At 40.0% G+C, this 22,094-nt stretch overlaps 1 protein-coding gene across 1 annotated transcript in view; it reads right to left on the bottom strand.

Annotated features, from left to right (window-relative positions):
* Positions 1–20,653, bottom strand: part of LOC145454542 (uncharacterized) — a 49,904-nt gene extending 29,251 nt beyond the window's left edge. Inside the window, exons 1-7 of the mRNA XM_080332519.1 lie at positions 20,396–20,653; positions 16,867–17,145; positions 10,521–10,919; positions 9,546–9,728; positions 7,580–7,759; positions 1,981–2,166; positions 1,743–1,919 (exon numbers count right to left, since the gene is read on the bottom strand). Coding sequence (XP_080188645.1) covers positions 1,743–1,919; positions 1,981–2,166; positions 7,580–7,759; positions 9,546–9,728; positions 10,521–10,919; positions 16,867–17,145; positions 20,396–20,522 — 1,531 coding nt within the window. The 5' untranslated portion in view covers positions 20,523–20,653. The remainder of the gene's footprint in view (positions 1–1,742; positions 1,920–1,980; positions 2,167–7,579; positions 7,760–9,545; positions 9,729–10,520; positions 10,920–16,866; positions 17,146–20,395) is intronic.
* Positions 20,654–22,094: the final 1,441 nt, after the last annotated feature.

The following is a 22,094-nucleotide window of genomic DNA, read 5'->3' as shown; positions in this document are numbered from 1 at the left end:
ACCCCTTAGATCGCAATTAAAAATCTGTGCAACAAAACATAAACGTATTGACACGAATGAAGACTGTGGTCTTGTCTCGTAGAGTAAAAAATTGCTTTGTTGAAGTGCAGCAAGCACGTCTTTACATGTTGAAGGGAGCAGTTGCGTTGTCTTAAAAATCAAGTTAGTTTTCACTGTGTCATAACACTTACTGACCGTTGAAAGCAATTGTTTTTCAAAGCGGGTGGAAATAGGACCAATCGAAGGTAGATGGATAGGCTATAAACAGCTTTGGTTGTTCGTTCGGTGGGTTGTGTTTGATTTTTTGCGCTGAATTGCGTTAATTTCTTCTCTATACCGCGGTTGATGACGTGTTCAGGGTAACCGTTATCAAGTAAGATGTTGCGGATGTTGTCAAGTTCTAAACTCAGTTTGTTACGCTAACATATCATCAATGCTCTATGCACAACGGTGCCTACGAGGTTGATTTTTCTGCGTCAAGGACTAAATGAATTCCAACAAAGGTATTGGCTTGTGACGTCATATTTTGTGATACGATCGTTGATATAGGATGTTCTTTCCAATTCTCTACTAGTTGCCGACAATTACCCCTGACGAGTGTCAGCCGAAAATATTCAGGTTCATTTCAGTATGAATATACTATTCAATTGTATATTGAAGTACTGTACCTCGAAGAAGCTCTTTTAGAGTAAAAAACGTAGCATTACAAGCCTTACGGTCAGACTACATACTGCAACAATAGACAGTAGTCCAACTTCACTGGTGGCACTTACGAAGCTATGGCAGCATATACCTTTCCCATATCGTGACACGTGTTACAAGTCTCGTCTATCACAAGGCAGGTGGAAAAGTCAGTAAGCTAGCAAGCCGTTGGGAGCAACTTCTCGCAGATTATGACACAATTCACAAATTACAGGTGGTAGTCGAGCTCCGCAGGGATGGCTGTAGGCCTCAACAGCATTGATTAAAACCTTCACTATCATGGATCCCCATTCCCAAGAGACAAAGCTTAATGACTTGAACTTTATTTGGGATATAGTCTCTGGGAATGATTGTAACCAACGAAAGGCTGTACTGAATAATCATAATCATCAAGTAAAGGTGAATATAAATCTTGTACTAAACAAAATAACAATGATATATTGACAATGCCATGAATGTTAGGAGAAAATTCTTTCAAGAAATCCATCACACACTATACAAGGCACTAAATCGTTGGTGTAACTCATAGATGGATTTGATGATTCATAACCAGTGGGCAGTGGATGATGTCGCAATATTTCCAGGGATTTGCATTAAAAGGAATTAACCACTCCGGAGAATGTCACGAGGCTATGAATATGCTTGACATCAAATATCATAAATCGCTCAACCATAACATCAAACCTCATAAAATTTGATGGTCACACACAATGTTCACATTTATTACAAACCAAATTTTCCCGTTCATGCATGTCAACCCTACCCTCGCACACAGTCTAAATGACATAAGCGAATAAACATTGGCGGAAAGCTACATAGAAATAGTTGTAATGTATTTGAATGGATATATTCGCTGATCCTGTATACAGGATGCACAGCACACGTTTCACAATCCAACGGGTTCCACAAATTCACATTTTAAAAATTGACTTGCAAGTAATTAGCTATCATTGGATTAACCGATCTACCTAATACACAGAGTGCTGGCCTATCCGACTAAACCTATATTTAAATCACTTTCTTTGACGATGAAAGCTTACTTTCACACTTGGGCACATCGCTACTCCACACTTTACTCTCGGCACACGTCGCAGTCGGGGTTCCGATCATATCATAGCCTTCAGAGCATGAAAATTCACAGACAGAAGCATAATCATTTCCTTTCGAGCATGTCATAAGACTGTGTCTACTCGGCGTGATGGCCGGACATCGAATTTCTGTAAAAAGCATGAGGTCAAGGTAAACTGAGCATTACACCAAGTACCAACGCAAACATACTGTTGCAAACAGGCTTGTCCTGATCCCATGTCTCGTCGATTTGACAAGTGGTAGTTTCGCTTCCGATCATTTCATAACCTTCTTGACACATGTAGCTACATCTCGATCGATAGTACACACCGTCCGTGCAGTTCACCGAGCCATTTTCAATACCAGAATTCTTCAAATCTGGCGCGCAACGTACACCTGGAATATACATATATACTTTTACGATGGGATTTGAACAAAAGTCGCGATTACACATTATAAGATACCAAACCTGACAGATGTGTGCACAATTCAATTCACGGTCCATGTTAATACACATTTAAAACATCAATAAAATTCCTGGTCTACGTTGTTGGAAAAGTACATTATAGCGCCTTTAGCAGTAATTTCGAAAATATTTCAAAAGTATCACGGGAAGTCCGAATGTTCACAAACAATAGTAACCATGAATCCATGATGCCCTTTAGTCAGACAGACCGAATCTTCAGGGAACGGGCATTGGCATTTAAAATGCCTAAACAAGCAACGTAACCCTGTATCAAATGACGTCGGGCATACCAGAGTGAGTCGCAGAGTGCAGGTTACAGAAAATCTTTAAGATAAGGAATCTATGGTTTAGAGAGGCGACATATGGAGCGTGAACGTGGTACTGCTAACTAGAAGATAATATTATTTAGTCAACAAAGAGGTAGAAAAACAGAAGCAAGAGGCTTAAAAGTATCTGGACCACAATCTTTGTACATGATTTGGTGGTTCCAAATGCCTATTAATAAGCCTGTAGCATCTTTCTAGTAATCATTATGGTTTTTATACATGTGTTTTGCACTTAAGCAATAATGAATACAACTCAAAATCTAGCAATCGATCACATTTCCCCAGTTTTTGTAACTTATAAGTATCTATCTATCTATCTACCTGCCGTTGGCATGGAGATAGCGAAGCAAAACAAGTTAATGCGCGATTTTCAAATGATACACAAATTCTTTCTGTTGGCATAGACTAGGTTTGCTCATAGTAATGATATCTATCTCCATGCCAACGCTGCAGTTCTCTCGTTTTCCCAACTTTGTATATTATCTCTGTGACGTCATAATTAGCGATACATATTGTTGCTGAACATAGTTATTCGAATTCTCGTATTATTGCTGACGATATTCCCCCTGACGAGGGTCAGCCGAAAAGCTTCGGGAATAAAATGAATATTTTATTCAAATGTGTCATGAAGTTCTGTACTCCCAAGCGTCTCTTTATAACTACTTGAACGATAGATTTACCTCACAGTAGCATCCCACATATAACAATATTCTATTTTGAAGCCCCTCTACAGAAGTCAAAGTGAGATTGTATCAGTTATCGTTAAACTATGTAACGACCTGTGATGTGAAAGATTTTACAACTCTCAAATACCGTATTTGAAGACATTTTCTGGATACCGATCCCGGAATGCATGTGTGGAATTAATGTTTCACAAGTTACACATCGTGTCATTAAACAAGAAGCAAATAGACAATAGTTTGTGAAGATATACAGCTAGATGAAAACACATACGAATGTTCAGCAACGTTGAAGATGTAGGCACGAAATTGCATCATCAAAGGTGGGTGGAACTCACTGGAAGAGATTCAATCAATCCATGTTATGACTGGAGCTTCCATCACTGGATAATGTGTTGAAGAGTGTGTTATCTACCCTAGGCTACCAAGAGAATCGCTCTAAAACTAGTAGCAAGAAATTTTACAAGATAACGATGATTCAGCAACTGAAAATTGACGGGTAAAGTCAAATTTTGTATATGCCGCCAAGCATGAATCCTGTCTTGAGATAGCCTCATGTCAATAAATCTTCCTATCCTATACGTCCGTGCCAACAACAAGGAATGCGAAGACTGATAAGAATGGCTAATTGTGTATGATTGGGTTTGGTGCTAGTCGCCAAGCAATTATTAGTTATGATCAGTGTTTGCCATAAAATCTACAGACAATTGACGCATCGTATTGAGTATCAAGACACTATCTGGCATTAATGATATCGAAAAATGGAATTGCAATTTACCAGAAACCAAATTTACCAAATCGGTAACTACTATGTCCTCCAATAACCGCGAAAATGGTTACAACCACATGCATGGTAAACTCTGGATCGCTTGGATAATAATGTTTACTTTACAAAACAAATGAAGACAGAGTCGGTCAGAAGGTGTATTGAGACAAAGCAAACTTTGGATCGACCAGAATTGTGTGATGTAATTGCGACATAGTGTGAAAAGCCCAGCCTAATCTATCAACGGTCTGCGGTAATGGGAAGGAAGCAACAGGGTTGCTGAGTTGTGGCCTAACAGAGCATGGCTTCTTAAAATAGAATATCACAGAAACACAATCAATTTAATTAGTGGTAATGATTTTAGAGGAACAATGACTTCACACAGTTACCTATCAATAGCATATTTTCCATTTCGGGACAAGAAAGGATACTACCACACTGAATCTATTAGCAACTAAATAAACAATAGTTGTGATACAAAAATAAGGGAACCATCAAAGCGTACCTACATTTCATGCATACAATGGGTCTAGTAGGCAATTTAGTGCTTGTAACATACCTACTGAGAGGTAACTATCGGGAGTGGCAAACACGGACATTGCTCTTGAATACGCCTTGTCAAGTAGGTTACAATAACATGCTGGTATTGTTTCTTATGATCGCCTCAATCCAGTATCGGATTCCATAGTTCTTTAGATTAGTTTGTCTCGACGGAAGGTTTGTGACAAATTAACAACGATACCAGATAAATATTTAATTCATGAATGGCCGAATCAAGTCTTTTATGCAGGCTACCCCCACCGACTGTTGTGTTTCACATAACAACAGTATTAAGATTATATATTTATATGTACGGAAACAATCAACTGCATCAATGTAATACAGCAATGGCCCTTATCGGTATTTAATGAATGAGAGACAATTCCATAAATAGGTTACTGTCTCGAGTCGATACATTTAACAATTCCAGAATGAAATTCCCAGGCACTCGATTCTGTCCATTCCTAGCCATCTATCTCAGAGAAGCGAAGACTCCATCATAACAATCGTCAATGGACAGAGTGAGGTCTTGGATAGGCCTAACACTGGTAACAATATCATGTTGTGTGTGTGCGTGACAAGAATCAAAATTCACCCATGATCTCTGCATAAAACGAAAGCAACATGGCTTATTGTCAGCTCTAAATTCTGTTCATTCCCGTCACTCAGAATTTTATGATTACCATAGAAAAATAGAAATATTATCTGATCCCCTTCTGAATAATCATGACATTTGCAGGTGCTTGAGTTTCAGAGTGTAGTCAGTGGGTGCTGCACAGTACAATCTTTGATCATGAGTTCATAATAATTATACATAAATTAATTATATATCATGCTTTTTCAGTACTAACAAGTCCAGGATATAGCTTTGGAGCATGTCAAAGTAGTTTTGATACATGGTCAAGTCACGTAGACATGCGATGCGTTTCAATGGGTATATCACATCTAATTCAAGTATATACGTATTTTAGACTGTTTGAGAATTAATAACACATAGCTCTATGATAGGAGCTTGTTATCTCTGCAATGTGGTTGATTCCGATATATTTTCCAACACCATGCAGGAAAGATATCAACAGATTTCCCTTACGCAAATGAAAGACTTTCAACCGATCACCTATTTACTAAGCCACAAGAACAGCTGAAGTATAATGTCACAAAAGAAGCTACCCAATATCTTAACTAGTATATATTGATAAAATGAATAAAGTAACTGTTGAAAATACATTACTCTTCCACCATTTAATGGCACAGTTAAAAAATATAAACCAATTCAGGTGCTATCAACAGAATACATTCATGGTACGAACAAACTTGCTTACAATGCTGCCAACACAATAAAACACACATTGTGAATAACATTTGATGGTAGCCTACTGTTGAATATACAAAAATGTGTACAGCAGAATTTTTCATTCTGTTCACTGTGTTCAGTAACGGCAGGAAATATTAGCCAACCACAACAAGTAAAATCAGCAGGCTCATTTACTCTGCAACCACCGACTTCAATTCCCGCTTTTACACGGGTCAACTCAAACAGGTGAGTGTGATTCACGGTTTTAAGATTATTTATTGACTCGCTGTATATCGTTTCTTGAACAAGTACACTCAAGCATGCAGTGTACAGACTCTTCAAGCAAATTCCTCCACCGATACAACAGAGCAACCCAACCGGATGCATTCAAGTTGTTGACACAAGATCCACTAAGTTGAATAAAAAGGTACTCTTCTTGATGCCCTTGTTGCTATAAATTCCCACAACTTTTCTGTGGGCCTTGCATATCTTACAATCATTGCAACAAGACCAAACAATTACACATACAAATTGAGCGGACACTGTGATTGTGCGGTAGATTATATCTGACACATATCGGAAGTAGACCTATTCAGACTTGTTGTAATCTATGAAAGCATCTACTTGTACTTTGATGGGAATACAATGTTTCATTAAGAATGCCCTGGAGCATATTACAGGACATCAGTTGCTTTACATTTCAAGTTAGGTACGTCATATTGACATCAGTAACTTCATATAATAAGGACAACATTTCTAGATTAAACTCTATTCCACTTTACTAACACATCCTTGAAAAATTGTTTCTATGACTTTTGAACAAAAATTGTGTTATGTTGAAGCCAACATGTGGTGCACAATGCTCTAGTCCCGAGTTCTGGACTTGTGGCCTCCTGGTACTACGGTCTACCGTTACTTGTGGGGTAACTTTGAATATTGATATTTGATCGTGATCAATACAAAAACAGTATTTCTAAATTACAACCCATTCATACCAAGGTAGACTGGATTCATTAATGTGTTGTGTTGTTTGATTATATTGTATACTGTCTTGTTGAGTAAAAAAAAGCTGTGCAAAATATGAAATCATCGATAAAACATCGATGCTTCGAAAAGGTAAGAACGAATGGAAAGCAGAGTTCTTGATTTGCGAATTTTTTCGTAAATGTAATATTTGTACATGTTCATTCAAATTTCAAACATACAGTTATGAAGACGATTCCAAATGCTTCCAACTCCCATTCACTTCAAATGTTTCAGAAGCATGGATGCTTAGCATTCTACCAATCTACAATTTCTCTCAATTGTTTTATACAGTAAAACAATGACAGTGTCATATTTAGGTACTTAACAACTAATAAGCCAAAGCTTAATGCAGTTCATACCAAAAGTCAGTATAACATACTAAATCAAAAGTAAGTAACATATATATTAAACACACACACATAAAATACCCTATGACATAATACTATATTAAGACAACATCAAACACCTTCAGGATTTCCAAAGATGTTAATCTTTGGTTGACTCACTAATCCTAGAACACCAGGCTGAGGAAAGTACCATTGAGATAAGCAACTTAGTTTAACTTGTCTATTGACTTTCTGTTTTGTAGGAAAAACAACTGATTCTGGCAAAACGAAAGCAATTCTACTTTTCACAAGCACTCAAGTAGTCATGTTTTACAGTGACAAACGGAGTTTTCGACAAGATTTGCACGGAAGTCAAGGAACTTACGTTTACAGATGGGCATCGGCTGGTTCCATTGACCATCCTGCTTGCAAGTAATTTCCTGGCTTCCAATATGAGCATAACCTTCACCGCAGCTGAAGGTGCAGACGGAATCCAAGTGGTTTTTCTTCGAGCATGTCACCGAACCATGTTCGACAGTGTCGACGTTCGGCAGACATTCGATTCCTTCAAAAGCAAACAAATGAATCAGATACAGCGTCTTTAAGAATTTAGTGTTTGTTTGGCAATAAATATTGATGTACAGAATGTCTGAGCATTCGCCAGAAAAAGCAAAGTATCCAATATACTGAACTTCTTTTCACAAAGAATTCAGTCGCCATGCATACAATGGTGTAGAAACGATCAGAGAGCGGTATAAACTCTAAAAATCTGTGGAATGTTAACCAAGCCTGCCTTATTACTAGGGACAAAGAGGTACAACACACCCACTACACCTACAAAGTGATTAGGTGGAGATTATCATATTCACCAGTAACCCAGCAAGGATGATAATATTAATCCCCTGCCTTCATGGATAATGATGGACGATAAATATTGCAAAGATATTAACTCTCCCTTGTTATATAGCCCTGAATGTAGTGACCTAGCAACATTATCTACAGTAGATCTGATTTTTTGCACATGACATCATACTAGACAGCATGTCCTGATATTATCACAAGATATTCTGCCACTTCCACATACGGTGATTTCAAAAGTCAAACATTGAAATTACTATGTATATTTTGACACTCCATCGCTGGCTGTGTATAACAACCAATTTCCACAGCTTGCATTTATGTACCTGTACCCCTATAGCTTTAGCAAATATTAACTTGTTCACAAAACAGCAGGCACCAGAGCAGAACTGAGAGGGGAAAACCACCTCTTTACATTAGACTTCCATTTGTGAGCTTAGCACTGAATTCATTGGATCAAACGTTCATGAGACGAAAGAACAAATGCATACTGGTAGGCCTACTAATGATAAACACCTTCATGTCAGTAGTCAAAGTTATGCAACACTATGAATATCCCTGATGATTACAAATATTCCATGAAGTAAGTAAACAATCATATACCAGTACTCTAACATTCATTCATTCACATATTAGTTCATTCACTTTCATTTGGGTGCCTTGGAATAGACTCTTATCAAAATAAGCCTACTTAGTCTGTGCCAACAGAAGGACTTCTTGTACCACCCGAAAATAGTACATAGAGCTTTAGCGCTCTCTTCGCCTCGATTATGATTATTTCAAAACTTCATGCCGGTGGGCTGTGATGTCATACTTTGTAATAGATTGTTGATATACAATGTTCTTTCCAATTCTCTACTAGTTTCTGACGATTACCCTTGACGAGTGTCAGCCGAAAATATTCGGGTTCATTTCAATATCAATATATCATTCAATTGTATATTGAAGTTCTGTACCTCCAAGAAGCTCTTCACATACAATATTAGCAACCCAGGACAAAGTAATATAGCAATTAACTTGCATTTCTACTGCTGGTGCAACTATCTTTGACTAGTGCATTATTTTATTTCATCCAATTTCCGGATTTAGGCACCCAGTTATCATTTTGTCTGATTTGATGAAGTGAAAGATAATTTAGTCAAAGATAATCAGCGGCCTTGATGGGTGTTGTTACCATGGCAACTACTCATCATAGAGCTCTTCCATTTCACTGAGATAGAAAATAATCAAAAATAATCTTTGTGGCACTATTCCTGTTAATCACAAATATTTCCGAACATCGTTGCTGACATTTGCAGAGCACAAGCCAGCATCGCATGATCTGAAACGACTTGACCATGAAACTTATGACCTATGCATCATTTTATACTTCTACTTTAACTCAACACTGCAAAATTTCAAACTATTCATCTAGAAACTGGAAATTGCCACGAGTGCGATAACTTGACACACGATATTAAAACGAATACATTAAATGATGAATTCATTTTTACTTTTGCAGTTGGAAGGCTCTTCCGGAAAGAAACCGTCCTCGGTACATTCCGACGCAGCCGGTGCACCTTCCGGTAAGCGATATCCATAATCGCATATAAATGTGCATTCAGACGACACGTGATCTCCCAAAGTGCATGAATAGTTGCCGTCAGTCGGCTTCGTGAGAGAAGCACACTTCGGATCTGAACAAGTAATTGATAACCGTCACAGAGGAAGTAATACAAGGCAATTGACATGCAATAGACGAGATATGACATGGTCGCAACTACCGTCATCGTTTTAATGGACGTCTGTGAACTTTTGAGAAGATACGATGAGAACAACAGAGAAGGTCAATGAAAACGTTGACGTAATGGCCCCCCCGGTTTTAGAATCAACTACGCTAACAGCAACGATGATCTTTCATGCAGTCACATCAAGCAGCGAAAACCTTTGAAAATCCCAATATTATGGTTGATAAAGCCTACTATTAATTGAATTAACGCTACCTGTGCCGTCTTTATTTCACCAGGAAAGGAACAGATGTTGCTTGCAAATGCAAGTGAAATAAAATTAGCCGCGTACCAGGGCAAGTAGACTTTGAATTGACGGAACAAAAATTCATTACAAGTCCGCTAGAAGAGTGGTTGTCAACCTGGGGGTCGCAGAGGTGCTGATTTTTGTTTTTATTAATCAGCTTCCCACCAAATACTTGGTCTTGGCAAAGGTGCTGATTCTCTTTTTCCAACATCTTTAGAAGTGGGTCGATCAACATTTTCAAATTGGAAGTTGGGTCGCTACCATAAAAAAGCTGAAAACCCCTGCAATAGTATGATATCCATTGTGAATTTACTGGATGAAAAATCTGATTTCAAAATACTGCATTATGCATTTAAACAGTCTGTTGGCCTACCACATAGAGTTAAAACAGTGGTCGAGTCAAATGATATCAATCTGCAGACTTTATTCAATTCAAGACACCCAGTCACACTCACAGCGCATATTCTTTAGGCCGGTTTCACCCTCCGCCACTCGCGCGATCCATTTGCTGTCCTGATCTCGGCTTGACATCATGGCGACAGAGCCTCCGGACTTATGAAGGTAAGACCCTGAGCGGTCGTATATTTGAATGAGCGAGTTCCGATCAATGTATTTCCATTTTTGTGTCCGAGAGCCAGTTTCACAGTTTTGCAGCGAAACACCATTGTCGACGAAGGCCAAGCACTGCTGGGTCGCCACGTTTTTTATAGACTTGCTCGAAACCCAAGCCCACTGCTGTTTCTTGTTATTTATATCACAATCGTCAGCGACCACGACGGCTGACGTGTTTCCGTAAGGAGGCGCCGACAAACATCCACCGGAGGAGGACCGTGAAGCGATAAGAAATTCAGGACCTGTGGTAAGTAGGAAAATGTGAAAAACTTAACTGCGGCTATATCAGGTACAATTTATCTTCAGGAAAATCTCATTTCAAGTCAATCTGATACAGGCTATGAAACAGTAAATTGGGGGAAGACATTCAAGGATCTTCCAACAACTATAGGAATTTGAGTCATTTTGCGAGTTACCCGCATCTATGCGGACAATGGGAATTTACACATCAATGTCCAGTGTTTCGGTCCGGAAATTTCTAGGACATATATTCTGCGCTGATTTGTCAGTCGGCTACTGCTGTAGTTGAAGCCGTCATACCAGGGCCGAATTGTGTTTTATTTGAATCGGCGCTATGTAAGTGTGAATGTGTAGTATAAAAAAGAAAATTTGAATGAGTGACAATATATTCAAGCCCTTTAACGGAATAATGTTCGTAACTTGTCAATCTAATATGATACTGGGAGTTTCACTCTGCCTCATTTGCTTCTGAGGAAGCTACATGCTCTATTTTGAATCAATTTTCCAATACAAAGTCACACTAGAACCTACATTTCATTGAGAGTGGAAAAAAGGTGACAAATTGAAGGGGAGTGTTCAATTCGCTCTATTCACGGCACCGTACCTAACTAATACCGTATCCCTATCATAAATTGAAATTGTATACCCCGCGAGGTTGAGCAGAAATTTAGATTCAGACATGCAAAATTTGCATCCAGGTGACACAGATTTGGCCAACCAAGCACAGCTATTCTTTAGTGTCTGCTTACGATACCTCAAGAATGAAATATCGCAAATTGTAATTGATCAACTTTGAAAGAATTGGATGATGGGATACTGCAATTCCATTGTTTCATGTATAAATAGATTATTCCCAAACCTGCACCGCACTGCCCTATGGAAGAAGATTATTGGAAAATACAGGGACTCTCAACTTGAATGGACCTATTTTAGTAACCCATGTGCCCACTGTTTTGAAAGCATTTATAAGGACGTTATCCGTGTCACTGAAAAGCCGACCAAGGAAATAGATCACAACACTGCTACATAGCGCAACACATTGTCAATCGCAAAGATAGGGCGTTACCGAGGATCATATTCCTTGTAGCTGAAAAACCAGCGGCCATACTCGTAATGAGAATAATCCCGCTTTGATCAGCGCCATCAACAAGTCGCAGTGTGCCACATAATCTGCGTCCCGCGGTCATAATCTGCGGAGTCTTCCACAGTGGGATTTATCGGACTCGCGATTAACGCCGTTTCCCGTCGATAAGTAATACGCGTCGGTGTAATCTAACGGCTCGGCCAGAAGCGCGATATTTCCAACGCAAATTTAACAAAGGAGGTTCTGACGTAGACACACAAAGCGCTATTGTGGAGGCCGTGGATTGATCGCGGGTGTGAAAAGTGAAGGAATCACGACTCAACCGCAAGTACCGCATGCGGAGAGTTGGATATGGGCGGAAATCGGAGCTATCCGGCGATAGCCAACTGATATTTCATGCCGCGTTCATTCCCAGACAGGCCTTTGTCGAAAAAGCAACGCCGCGTAACAGGACGGCATCGTGTCGCGCGGAACGCACGAAAACGAAACAAGCTTAAAATGAGGGCTGCGAACAACTATTGAGTACTAGAGTGAATACTTTTGCGAGTAACGAAAATACACGGTTTCACACCAATAGTACCGGTACTTTAACGGCGAGAAATGTAGTTCAAAAAGTTTAGTTCCGCCGTGGGAGCCTCGAAACCTCGGTCAACCGCATCTCAGCGCCGACAAACATGTAGGACAAGGTTGCGAATATTCACGGAACGACATTTCCGTATAGCAAAGATCGACCACATAGCGCTACGAAATAGTCATGCTCTAGAAATACAAATTGATTTTGCATGGCGTGTGGCCCAAAGAAAAGATATACATCTTGGAACAAGTAAAGTAAATATCACTGTTATTGCGTCGTAATAAGTGATACTCCATACTCGAATCACACAGATACTTGACTTTTCCTTGAAAATAAGTCGAACACCGCAAAACGGGAATGATTCGTTGTCAAAGTTTACTGTTGAATTCGACAATTGGCGGCCACTAATGCTAATACTAATCTAATCCGACCCTAACCAATGCCCCAAACACATTAATTAATACATACATACCACTTGCTGAATTCATCAAGTGACGTATATCAAAATTTACGCTCATATTCAGTAAAACATTCATTCTCGAGTTTATCAACTCAATGCATCCCTTCAAAAATAATGGAATCCGTGTCATTTGTAGTGCCAAATTCACTGGTGGCCTAACATACATTTCCCACGCAACAAATATCGCGATCGTGAACGGCGGTTTACGATGGACTGGCGTCTGACGACGGGCGAAAACCTTGTCGCCCGCTACTTCGCGTGAACTCGTCGCGTTGCGCGGTCAGACCGAGCGGAACTCGACGCGGAAAATAGCGACGCGGTGACTCGCTAATTCCGGAAGTTGGCTTTCGATGCGGCGGTCAAACTGGCCTAAACTGCATTGTTCTCGGCGGGATTTAAAGTCGCGAAGCCACCAGGTCAACGACCGAGGCCGTGCGGATGGAAATCAATGCAAACAACCGGAATTGACGTACTGAAACGGTCGCCAGTGAATGCGGCAGTTGGTAGATTCGTCATTAGAAATGTAATAACTCTTATTATAATGAATATGATACATCAATGTTGTATGGAAAAATTCGAAAATGAACATTTTGACTGAATATGTGAGATACTGCATTTGGTGACTACGGCATGTTGAATTCGGGACTCGACACTTTTTGTGTATTGACTGCATGTGTTCGATTCGTCATTATAAATGTACGAGAGCGATGCATCAATATTGTAATAATGAATTACAAGTGAATGTTTCACTGAACGCGAGCGTGAGAGCTGATGATTACCCCTGACAAGCGAAAATATTCGGGTATATCTCAATATGAATATATTACGGTACTCAATTGTATATTGAAGTTATGTAAGTCATAGAGTCTCTTCATAGCGTGAATTGTGATATAAGGAGGTCATCACAGATCCGAAGGTGACCCAAACTCGCCAAGTGCCGAATTTTAAAAATGCCGAACTCACAAAGTTTCAATTTTACCAAGTGTCGAATTTAGCCGGCGCCAAATTCATATACCGAATTCACTTTCGACCTCTTAATCAGCGTTGATTCTGTCGCAGAGAGTGCTCGACAAATCGCACCGTTTCGCGAAAATGAGCGAACGCGATTTACGCGACAAATCGAGAAATTCCGGGGAGTTGCGAGCTTGCAAACGCAAATATTCCATCGCCGACCGGTTAATTGCCTTCCTCGCCCGGAAATTAATGACCGCGATAAATTTCCGATGTTCGAAACACGATAGGAAACAGATAACTTCACGGCGATAACGGTATTGAGTAGCTCAGAGCAGCCATAGGAAAACATGGAGATTGGAGGCGCACCGTAATATTTCAGCAACGAGAATACGTAACTGTTCAAGTGTTCAAAGACGACGTCATGATGTTGGTGACTGCATTATGTTTAACGAGAGTTTCGACTAATGATTTCAAAGGTCTCTTGATGCCCAAAGGCCTTTCTACCGCGTATCGGGTTGATGTCTCCCAAATAACAGACGAAAATGAATCAAATATCAGACGAATTTTCGTAGCCTCATGCTAAATGTTTTGGATGCCGTGGTTCGAGGTTCCAACTTCCAACCTCAAAGCCTCCCACGACGGGAAGAAAGTAATAAAGTATATTTGATATGAAGAGCGTGATAAACTCGATACTCGAAAATATACGGGTTTAAGCCAAGAGAAATATTTAATTAGTCTCTAAAAACATGTTACGAATATTCACGGAGCGATAGTATTGGTCGAACCTCACAACGGCCATAAAGCGATGCGCAAGTCATGGTTCAAAAGCGCGAAGTTATTTAGGACATCGTGAAACTTACATCATTTTGGTTGTGGCCACAAAAGAGAAGTATACATGTTTGAACTTATCAAGTCTTTATTACCGTTATGGCGCTATGTTCAGTGATCCTCGAACATTCGATTTTGCCAGGCCGTAATTACTAGCCCAACGCAGACCACTAGAACACGGGGGCATAATCCGCGCGAAAATTAATCGGCAGACTTCGGCCAAATTATGATGAATCGTTGCAAGCGCGAGGACGTTGAAACGTGTGCTCCATCTATTTACGTCACCACAACCACAAACACGAACGTACAAGGCGAACGTTGAAAATTAGGACACGATCCGTCATCGAATATCCCGGCACAGCAGCGCTGGTGTTATAATCCATGCATACTGCACGCACGGTTATCATCGAAAATCACTTGGCCGACGGGCGTGGATCGGGAAACGGCGACAAAGTTTACGAGCGGGCCTATTCAAAAACGTGAAGTGATCTCTTACGCGCCACAACTCGGCGGGCGTATAGCACTCGAGATAGAACTTACGGATGTAAACACAAAACTTCATCTCGGATATATTATAAGCTGATTTCAGACCAGCGGCGATAATTCGCCGATGTATTTGTTCTGCGTACGGCTCGTATTGATATTGGCGTACGGGCAGCGTTTCGTGCGACACGGTTGGCGGGTCAAATTAAATGCTACAGGCAGGATTTTACGCCTCACAATACTCCGGGCATTCATCGCAAAGCCGCCCGTAGGAATATGTCCGTGAATCACGATCGCTTTCAAGAGATGGCGTAACCGCGGCGTAAACTTACACAAAAACTCCGTATAAACACCGGCTTAAGACTACAAATTCAGGAAAACTATTGATCGTCCGACAACCGTCCAGTACTACAACATTACGACTGCCTTAACTCGAAATCACAACGCGCCGCGATTGTAATCTCACAAAGTCACCATAAGAACCCAGCTGAAGAAACATACCCGCCGATAGGATATTAGAATACTCTTCCGTTTACAATCGAAAGCATAAAGGAATCATATCCGTACCAGCCAAAAAACGATATTTCGAGAATTTCAGCGATGCTTTATTGTTACATGGCGTCTTGCTGTGCGAAATAGGAGAGGACCATTTCCGCAACTGGGTGACCTCTTTACTACCCACCGACAGCGGCGACAAAATAGCATAAACGACGCATGGAATAAACTATTTCATAGTGACAGCTGGATAATTAGATCGCGGCGGGACTTGATACGAATCAAAATGATTGCGGCTTTCGTAAGGTACCGTGCGATGGCGAATAGTGCGATCTTTGCAACGTGATATGACCGATGACAACTGCTTAGGCGCCGATTTCTACGCCCCCAACACCACAATGTTTGAGACGGTAAGTGTCGCTATTATTACTCTCATAAATCCGATCAAGAGAACTGGAATGTTCGATATGGCTCAAACAGAAATACTATTGCGATATGGGCATAATAAACCAGATTTCGAGAGCATTTGCCGTGTATGCATTATTCAATAGGCTTAAGGGCACAAAGTGCCCCCACTGTCTGCATCGGCAATTGATAAACTGCACCAATCAAACCTTACAAATATGAGACAATTCATTTGAACTGTTTCATAGGGTTTACCTATATCATAAAGTGTGACACCTATCCCTAGGACTGACCCAGTACAATTACAAACATATGTGTAATTGAGTCAATAGTTCCCAGCACCAGGTAATATCTGGCAATCAATACTTCGCCACCTGCAAATTACTAAAATTATCATCTGGGCAGTAATGATTGCTAGAAGGCTTATAATAACTCACAGGAATGATAAGCGGGTGCAATAAAAAGTTATTGCAATTAGGAGGCCATTCTCGCTGCAGCCATCAATTTGAACTGCTCTTGCAATTTTGAAAATATCTATTGATCTCTATTGCACGTAACGATTGTATACAAACTTGGCCTTGTTACAATAAATGATTGGGTGCGAACGTTCATGTCATTAGGCCTACTTTGGATCTCAAACCCGTGATGGCAAAAATGAGACCTTACCTATAGTATCTGGTGGGCAATAGCAGCATGCAACTCGTACGGAGACATCATCACAGAGAAAAGTGCATTTGGCTCCCAAATTTACGTCGCATATAATGTTGCTGGTAGACTCCACAAGTCGCTCTAACTCATGATTGTAACACTGTATATCCACTGGGGATTTGCAAAACTTATATCCTTCTCCTCGAAGCACGGTGTAGGTTTCGTCCTCGCTACCATCCTCTGATACTCCGCCTGCATTCATCCATTCCGACCAAGAACACACACATTTTTCCTTGCCTGAATAAAACACATAATCATTGAATATGGAAGTGGTACATCTTATGGTGTCCGGACAATACCGAGAAAACCATTACCGAGAATGCCATTACCGAGAATGGACACCACCGAGAATGGACATTACCGAGAATGGACACCACAGAGAATGGACATTACCGAGAATGGACACCACCGAGAATGGACATTACCGAGAATGCAATATATGCCATGCAGGCATGTTATGCATATGCACAGGCCGTGCGAGTGCATCACGGCGTTGCCACATTCGGTATCGATGCTCAGGTATCAATTTCTCGACAACGTCAGTCCCAGTAAGCTATATTCTTGACATTGGCCATTCTCGGTAATGTCCATTCTCGGTGGTGTCCATTCTCGGTAATGACCATTCTCGGTAATGTCCGTTCTCGGTAATGTCCATTCTCGGTAATGGTATTCTCGGTAATGTCCGTTCTCGGTAATGGTTTTCTCGGTATTGGTATAGAACCACATCTTATAGACCTACCACATCAAGTACCCTTGAAAACATTTAAGGTTGAGCGTGAAAACTATGATAATTATATCTACAAATGTTAAGCATTGTGAACTGGTTTGGCAGAGTATTGCCAACATAACAAAATGTTACCTGGGAGAAGTTAACAAGCCAGTGAACGAGATTAGGTTCAGCGGGGATTAGAGCTGCTCAATCCAGGGATATAGAATCTTACATTTACTTTCAAATAACGCGGGTTCTTCTTTCAACCGAATACAAAATGGAAATTGCAATTTACACACTAATAAGTAACATACTATGTATTGCAACGATAAAATGATAATGGTAAGTTTTAAAAATGACGCATTCACTTTCTTTTTGGGAATGGGTTCAACTTTTCTCTGGCAATTTTCTAGGTCTATGATGTAATTAAATATCATAATAGCACAGTACCTTGAAGTGCACCATGCTTTGAAGTAAATTAGAATTAACAGTGAAATTTTGGATACATGGCATTAAATCGCCATAGAATTTGTAACTTGAAGAAAATATATTTCTATTGACGCCTGCATTCGTGCAAATATGACATTCAATATAATATAAGTTGAAGTTATAAAACAATTTGTCCACCTTCACATAGTCACAAAAACCTCAAAATTCCATATTTATTGCTTCTTCTCTCTTGAAATCATGCACATTTCAAACAACTGACAATTATTTTAGCTCATTTAAAAATAAACTGAATACTGGTGGCAAGACATGACCATAATTTCCAAGTAGAAGCAGCACTTTGGCAAATGTGTTAACTATTGAGATTACTACGTGAAACTACCCATTGCAAGCTTTCAGTATCAGAATTATTGTTGACTAAGCAGACAGTGAATGTGATTCATTGCAACTGCCCGATTTTACAAGCAAGTAAAATAAATTGCAAATAGACAGCATAGCAGTAAAGAAGACAGAGTGTAATTCATGCCAGTGTTTTTATTCAAAGAATTGTGACACTATGTAATTCAGCATCAATTGCACCAGGTAATAACACTATTTTGCAACCCTAATATTGTTTACATGATACACAACTTCAGAGTAAAAGCACCATTATGTAGACCAGGGGTTCTCAACTTCCCTCGTATAACGGGCCGCATTTTCACACTAAAAGACGCTGCGGGCCGCAGAACATTATCACCATGTATTTGTAGGCTACTATTAAATTTATGCCTATTTATCAGTCTTATTCGGGCATTTGGTACATTTCTATGTATTCTAAAGCTTTAATGGAGAGCGTTCGTAAGTTTGCAGTTGCTGTTTTTTGTGAGAATATGCAGTTGCTGTTTTTTGTGAGAATATTGATCATCAAGTGGCGCAAGTAAATCCCTTCATGGAGCGTACATTCCATCCGTTGCCATGTCGGTATAGTATATGCACCCTTCAAACCCTTCCACCACCAGAGAACCAAACTCTCTGTGTCAATGCGTGAGCGAGCAATTATAAAATTACGGTGACTTTTTCGTTACTGAGGTCATTATCACTTTGAGCTCTCAGTGATATGAGAAGAATTGAGACATTAGGGGTCATTTCTGAGCAAATCAATCGACTCTTCTCTTTTCCTTCCATGGCAGGAGCCCTACACCAAAAGTTACAGAAGTCAGCTTTGTCAAATTGATGCCCTGGTCCCCTTCCCACGTTTGCCCCGTCAGCATTTCCTCTGGAAATATGCCCATGCCCACTCTGATAAAAATCACCTGGATAATTAGCTATGCAATGTGTGTGCATTGTGTGCATCGCTGGATAGGTCCAATGCTAGGCTAAAGTAGTCTACGCGGCAACGTGTTACAGAACATGCGATAAAAGATTGACTGAGATCGCTGTTACTCTTCTGGTGAGTGTTGAATCAGACAACTGTAGCTTCGAAATTTGTCAGGTGATGTAGGACTTGCTGCTAAGTTCCGGAAACAGCGAATATTCGCACAGTGCGTTAAAGTTTTATTGAAGTCATACCTTCTCTAGCAGATTCTTGGGTTTAGCGATATTCCAAGCAGTTTTGAACAATGCGTCCGTCACGTCGTCGGCAATTTTAAAAATGATTCGAAATATGGATTGCTGGGCTTGAAACCAAGCTAGCAACGTTTGATATGTATAACTCCAGATGAAACTATCGTGCTATCATTTCAAGCTTCTAGGCTTTGTTACAACAACCGTTCTTCGATAAATGTGACACATCGGTCTTCCATAACAATACAGGGCCAGCAGTGATTATATCGAAAGATGCCGCGGGTTGAGAACCCCTGATGTAGACACATGGATATGATATAGCCTAATGGTGTACATTTATAAATTTTGTGGAATCTAATTGATCCACACAAATCACGGAATCATAACTTTCTATCGCCCTGTTGCACTCCAATTGCGCACATGGGATAGGCCTAATCAACATTGCAAATTTTAGGCTATTGGTTTACTGCATAAGGTCCACATCCACAACCTTTTCAAAGCTAATATGAATCAACAGTGCTTGACCATAGCCGGCGATTCGTTGCAGAGTCATGGGGTGAATTTTATTTTCAGGTAATAAGGTCACATAAAAGAGAACTTTCCAGTTTTCGTTAGTAATCAACGTTTCATAGCTCTAAAACATTTTTCTTCACTGTGCAGTGTGCAATTGTGCATCATATGGGGGTTCTGAATGTCATCACGAGGGCTACAGATGGTGAATTGCATAAAATCATTGAGATATGATGTAGGCCTAATTCAGTCCGTCCGGAACAAACAAAAGTAACTTACCAGGAGGAATATCCATTTCATTGGGGACGTTAGTTTTAATTGATTGTCCAACGGCTTCCCGAGTATAATGAAACAGTAAAAGTAATGTCCAAAATTTCATCATTTTATTCCTATCTTGATACTCCATTTTGGCGTGGAAACTTCAATCCCTCGATGGTTGAATCATCTGCTACCTTCACACCATATCTCTCTAAATAAGTTTCATAACAACTGTCAAAAAAACTGAAAACTTCGCTGAAATACATCAATATACTTCTTAAAACATGTACAATTTATAGCCTATTCTTATGAAGCAATATTGTTTGGTGCAGAGGAAATATCGAAGGGTTACTATTAGTATTTCACCCCTACATGCCCCTATACTGCACTCACACTTGCACCATCACTATGTAGACTACCTCATTAACGTCAATATCATTTGACAAAGTACATACGGATTAAAAGATAATTTCAAGCTATCAAATCAAGTACAATCATAGGTCTAATATGATTATATTCATCTAAAAACACATATCAAATCGGGAAATCAATATGTAGATTGAGACGTAGGTCCCCTAATTACGAGTTTCCTATATCGACATAAAGTCGCACTTGCAACAAATCATCCTCGATTGCCAAATATAATAGTTTAAATTGTCAATACTCAAAATACTATGATGTATTAACATGCTGCTTCCCATGTCAGTTCAACCTATCACTGGTACCACGAATAGGTTTCTTCTGATCTGACCTGTATAAATACGATTGTTTAACATAGAATCAGTCGAAGTACTTATCAGACTGTTATAGTGTTATGTAATCCATAACGCTCGACTGTATGTATATAGGGAATAGTATCATCACGAGCGAACCGTTTAGCGCTGAACCTTGAATTGGATTTCTAGAATTAGAAATCCGTCGTAGCAAATCTCCATATGAAAGGTATATCTTTCACTTGTCTTCATATACTAAAATATCTGTATGGTCGATTCAGCAAACCTTCATTCATGCGGTGCACCATATATTCCAATTAAACACCGCAATTAGCTATGTTCTGGGTGAGCTACGCTTTCCACATGACCACTCGATACAGCGATACTAATTACCACTACCAGTTGTCTCGCACAACGAGCTTTCCACAGGATTCCTCGATACTGAATACCCCCATCCACATTCTACTTGAATGCTTATTGCGACTATTAGTATAGTATCCACTATCCAGTTGATAATCTTGTCTTGCAGTACTTTAGCCCCACCAGCGGCCAGAACGATCTATCAAAACGGATGGACATTGGACAGGACATGGACGACTTGGACGTGATTCGAACATGTCATTCAGCCTTCGTCTTTATGTTTACATAAATCTTTCAATTTATTAAGCATGCTGAGCAAACAAACTGGCATATATGTTCCTTACGACTTCTTCGCATCTTCACATGCGGCCACATCCTTGTGATTGAAAGGATTAAAGCAGTAGCGGGCAACTCGCAACATACGGCCCATGAAGGGATTTTAAGCGGCCCGCAGAGAGTTTCCGGTCTTACATGATAATGCGGCCACCGGGCGGAGAAAGGTGGTCATAAAAATAGTTGTTCTGTTCGGGTTCACATACATTTGCGAGTATTTCGACCATGAAAATGAACAGACAAAGCTGCTTTCCAATCCAACTTATGCTAACGTGCAGTCATTACCGAGGGTTTCTACGTTCGACATGCAACCA

This window comes from Botryllus schlosseri, chromosome 13, assembly GCF_051294905.1.
Source record: "Botryllus schlosseri isolate E-star chromosome 13, Bs_hap1, whole genome shotgun sequence".
NCBI lineage: Eukaryota > Metazoa > Chordata > Ascidiacea > Stolidobranchia > Styelidae > Botryllus > Botryllus schlosseri.
This window is presented reverse-complemented; position numbering and strand designations above follow the sequence as displayed.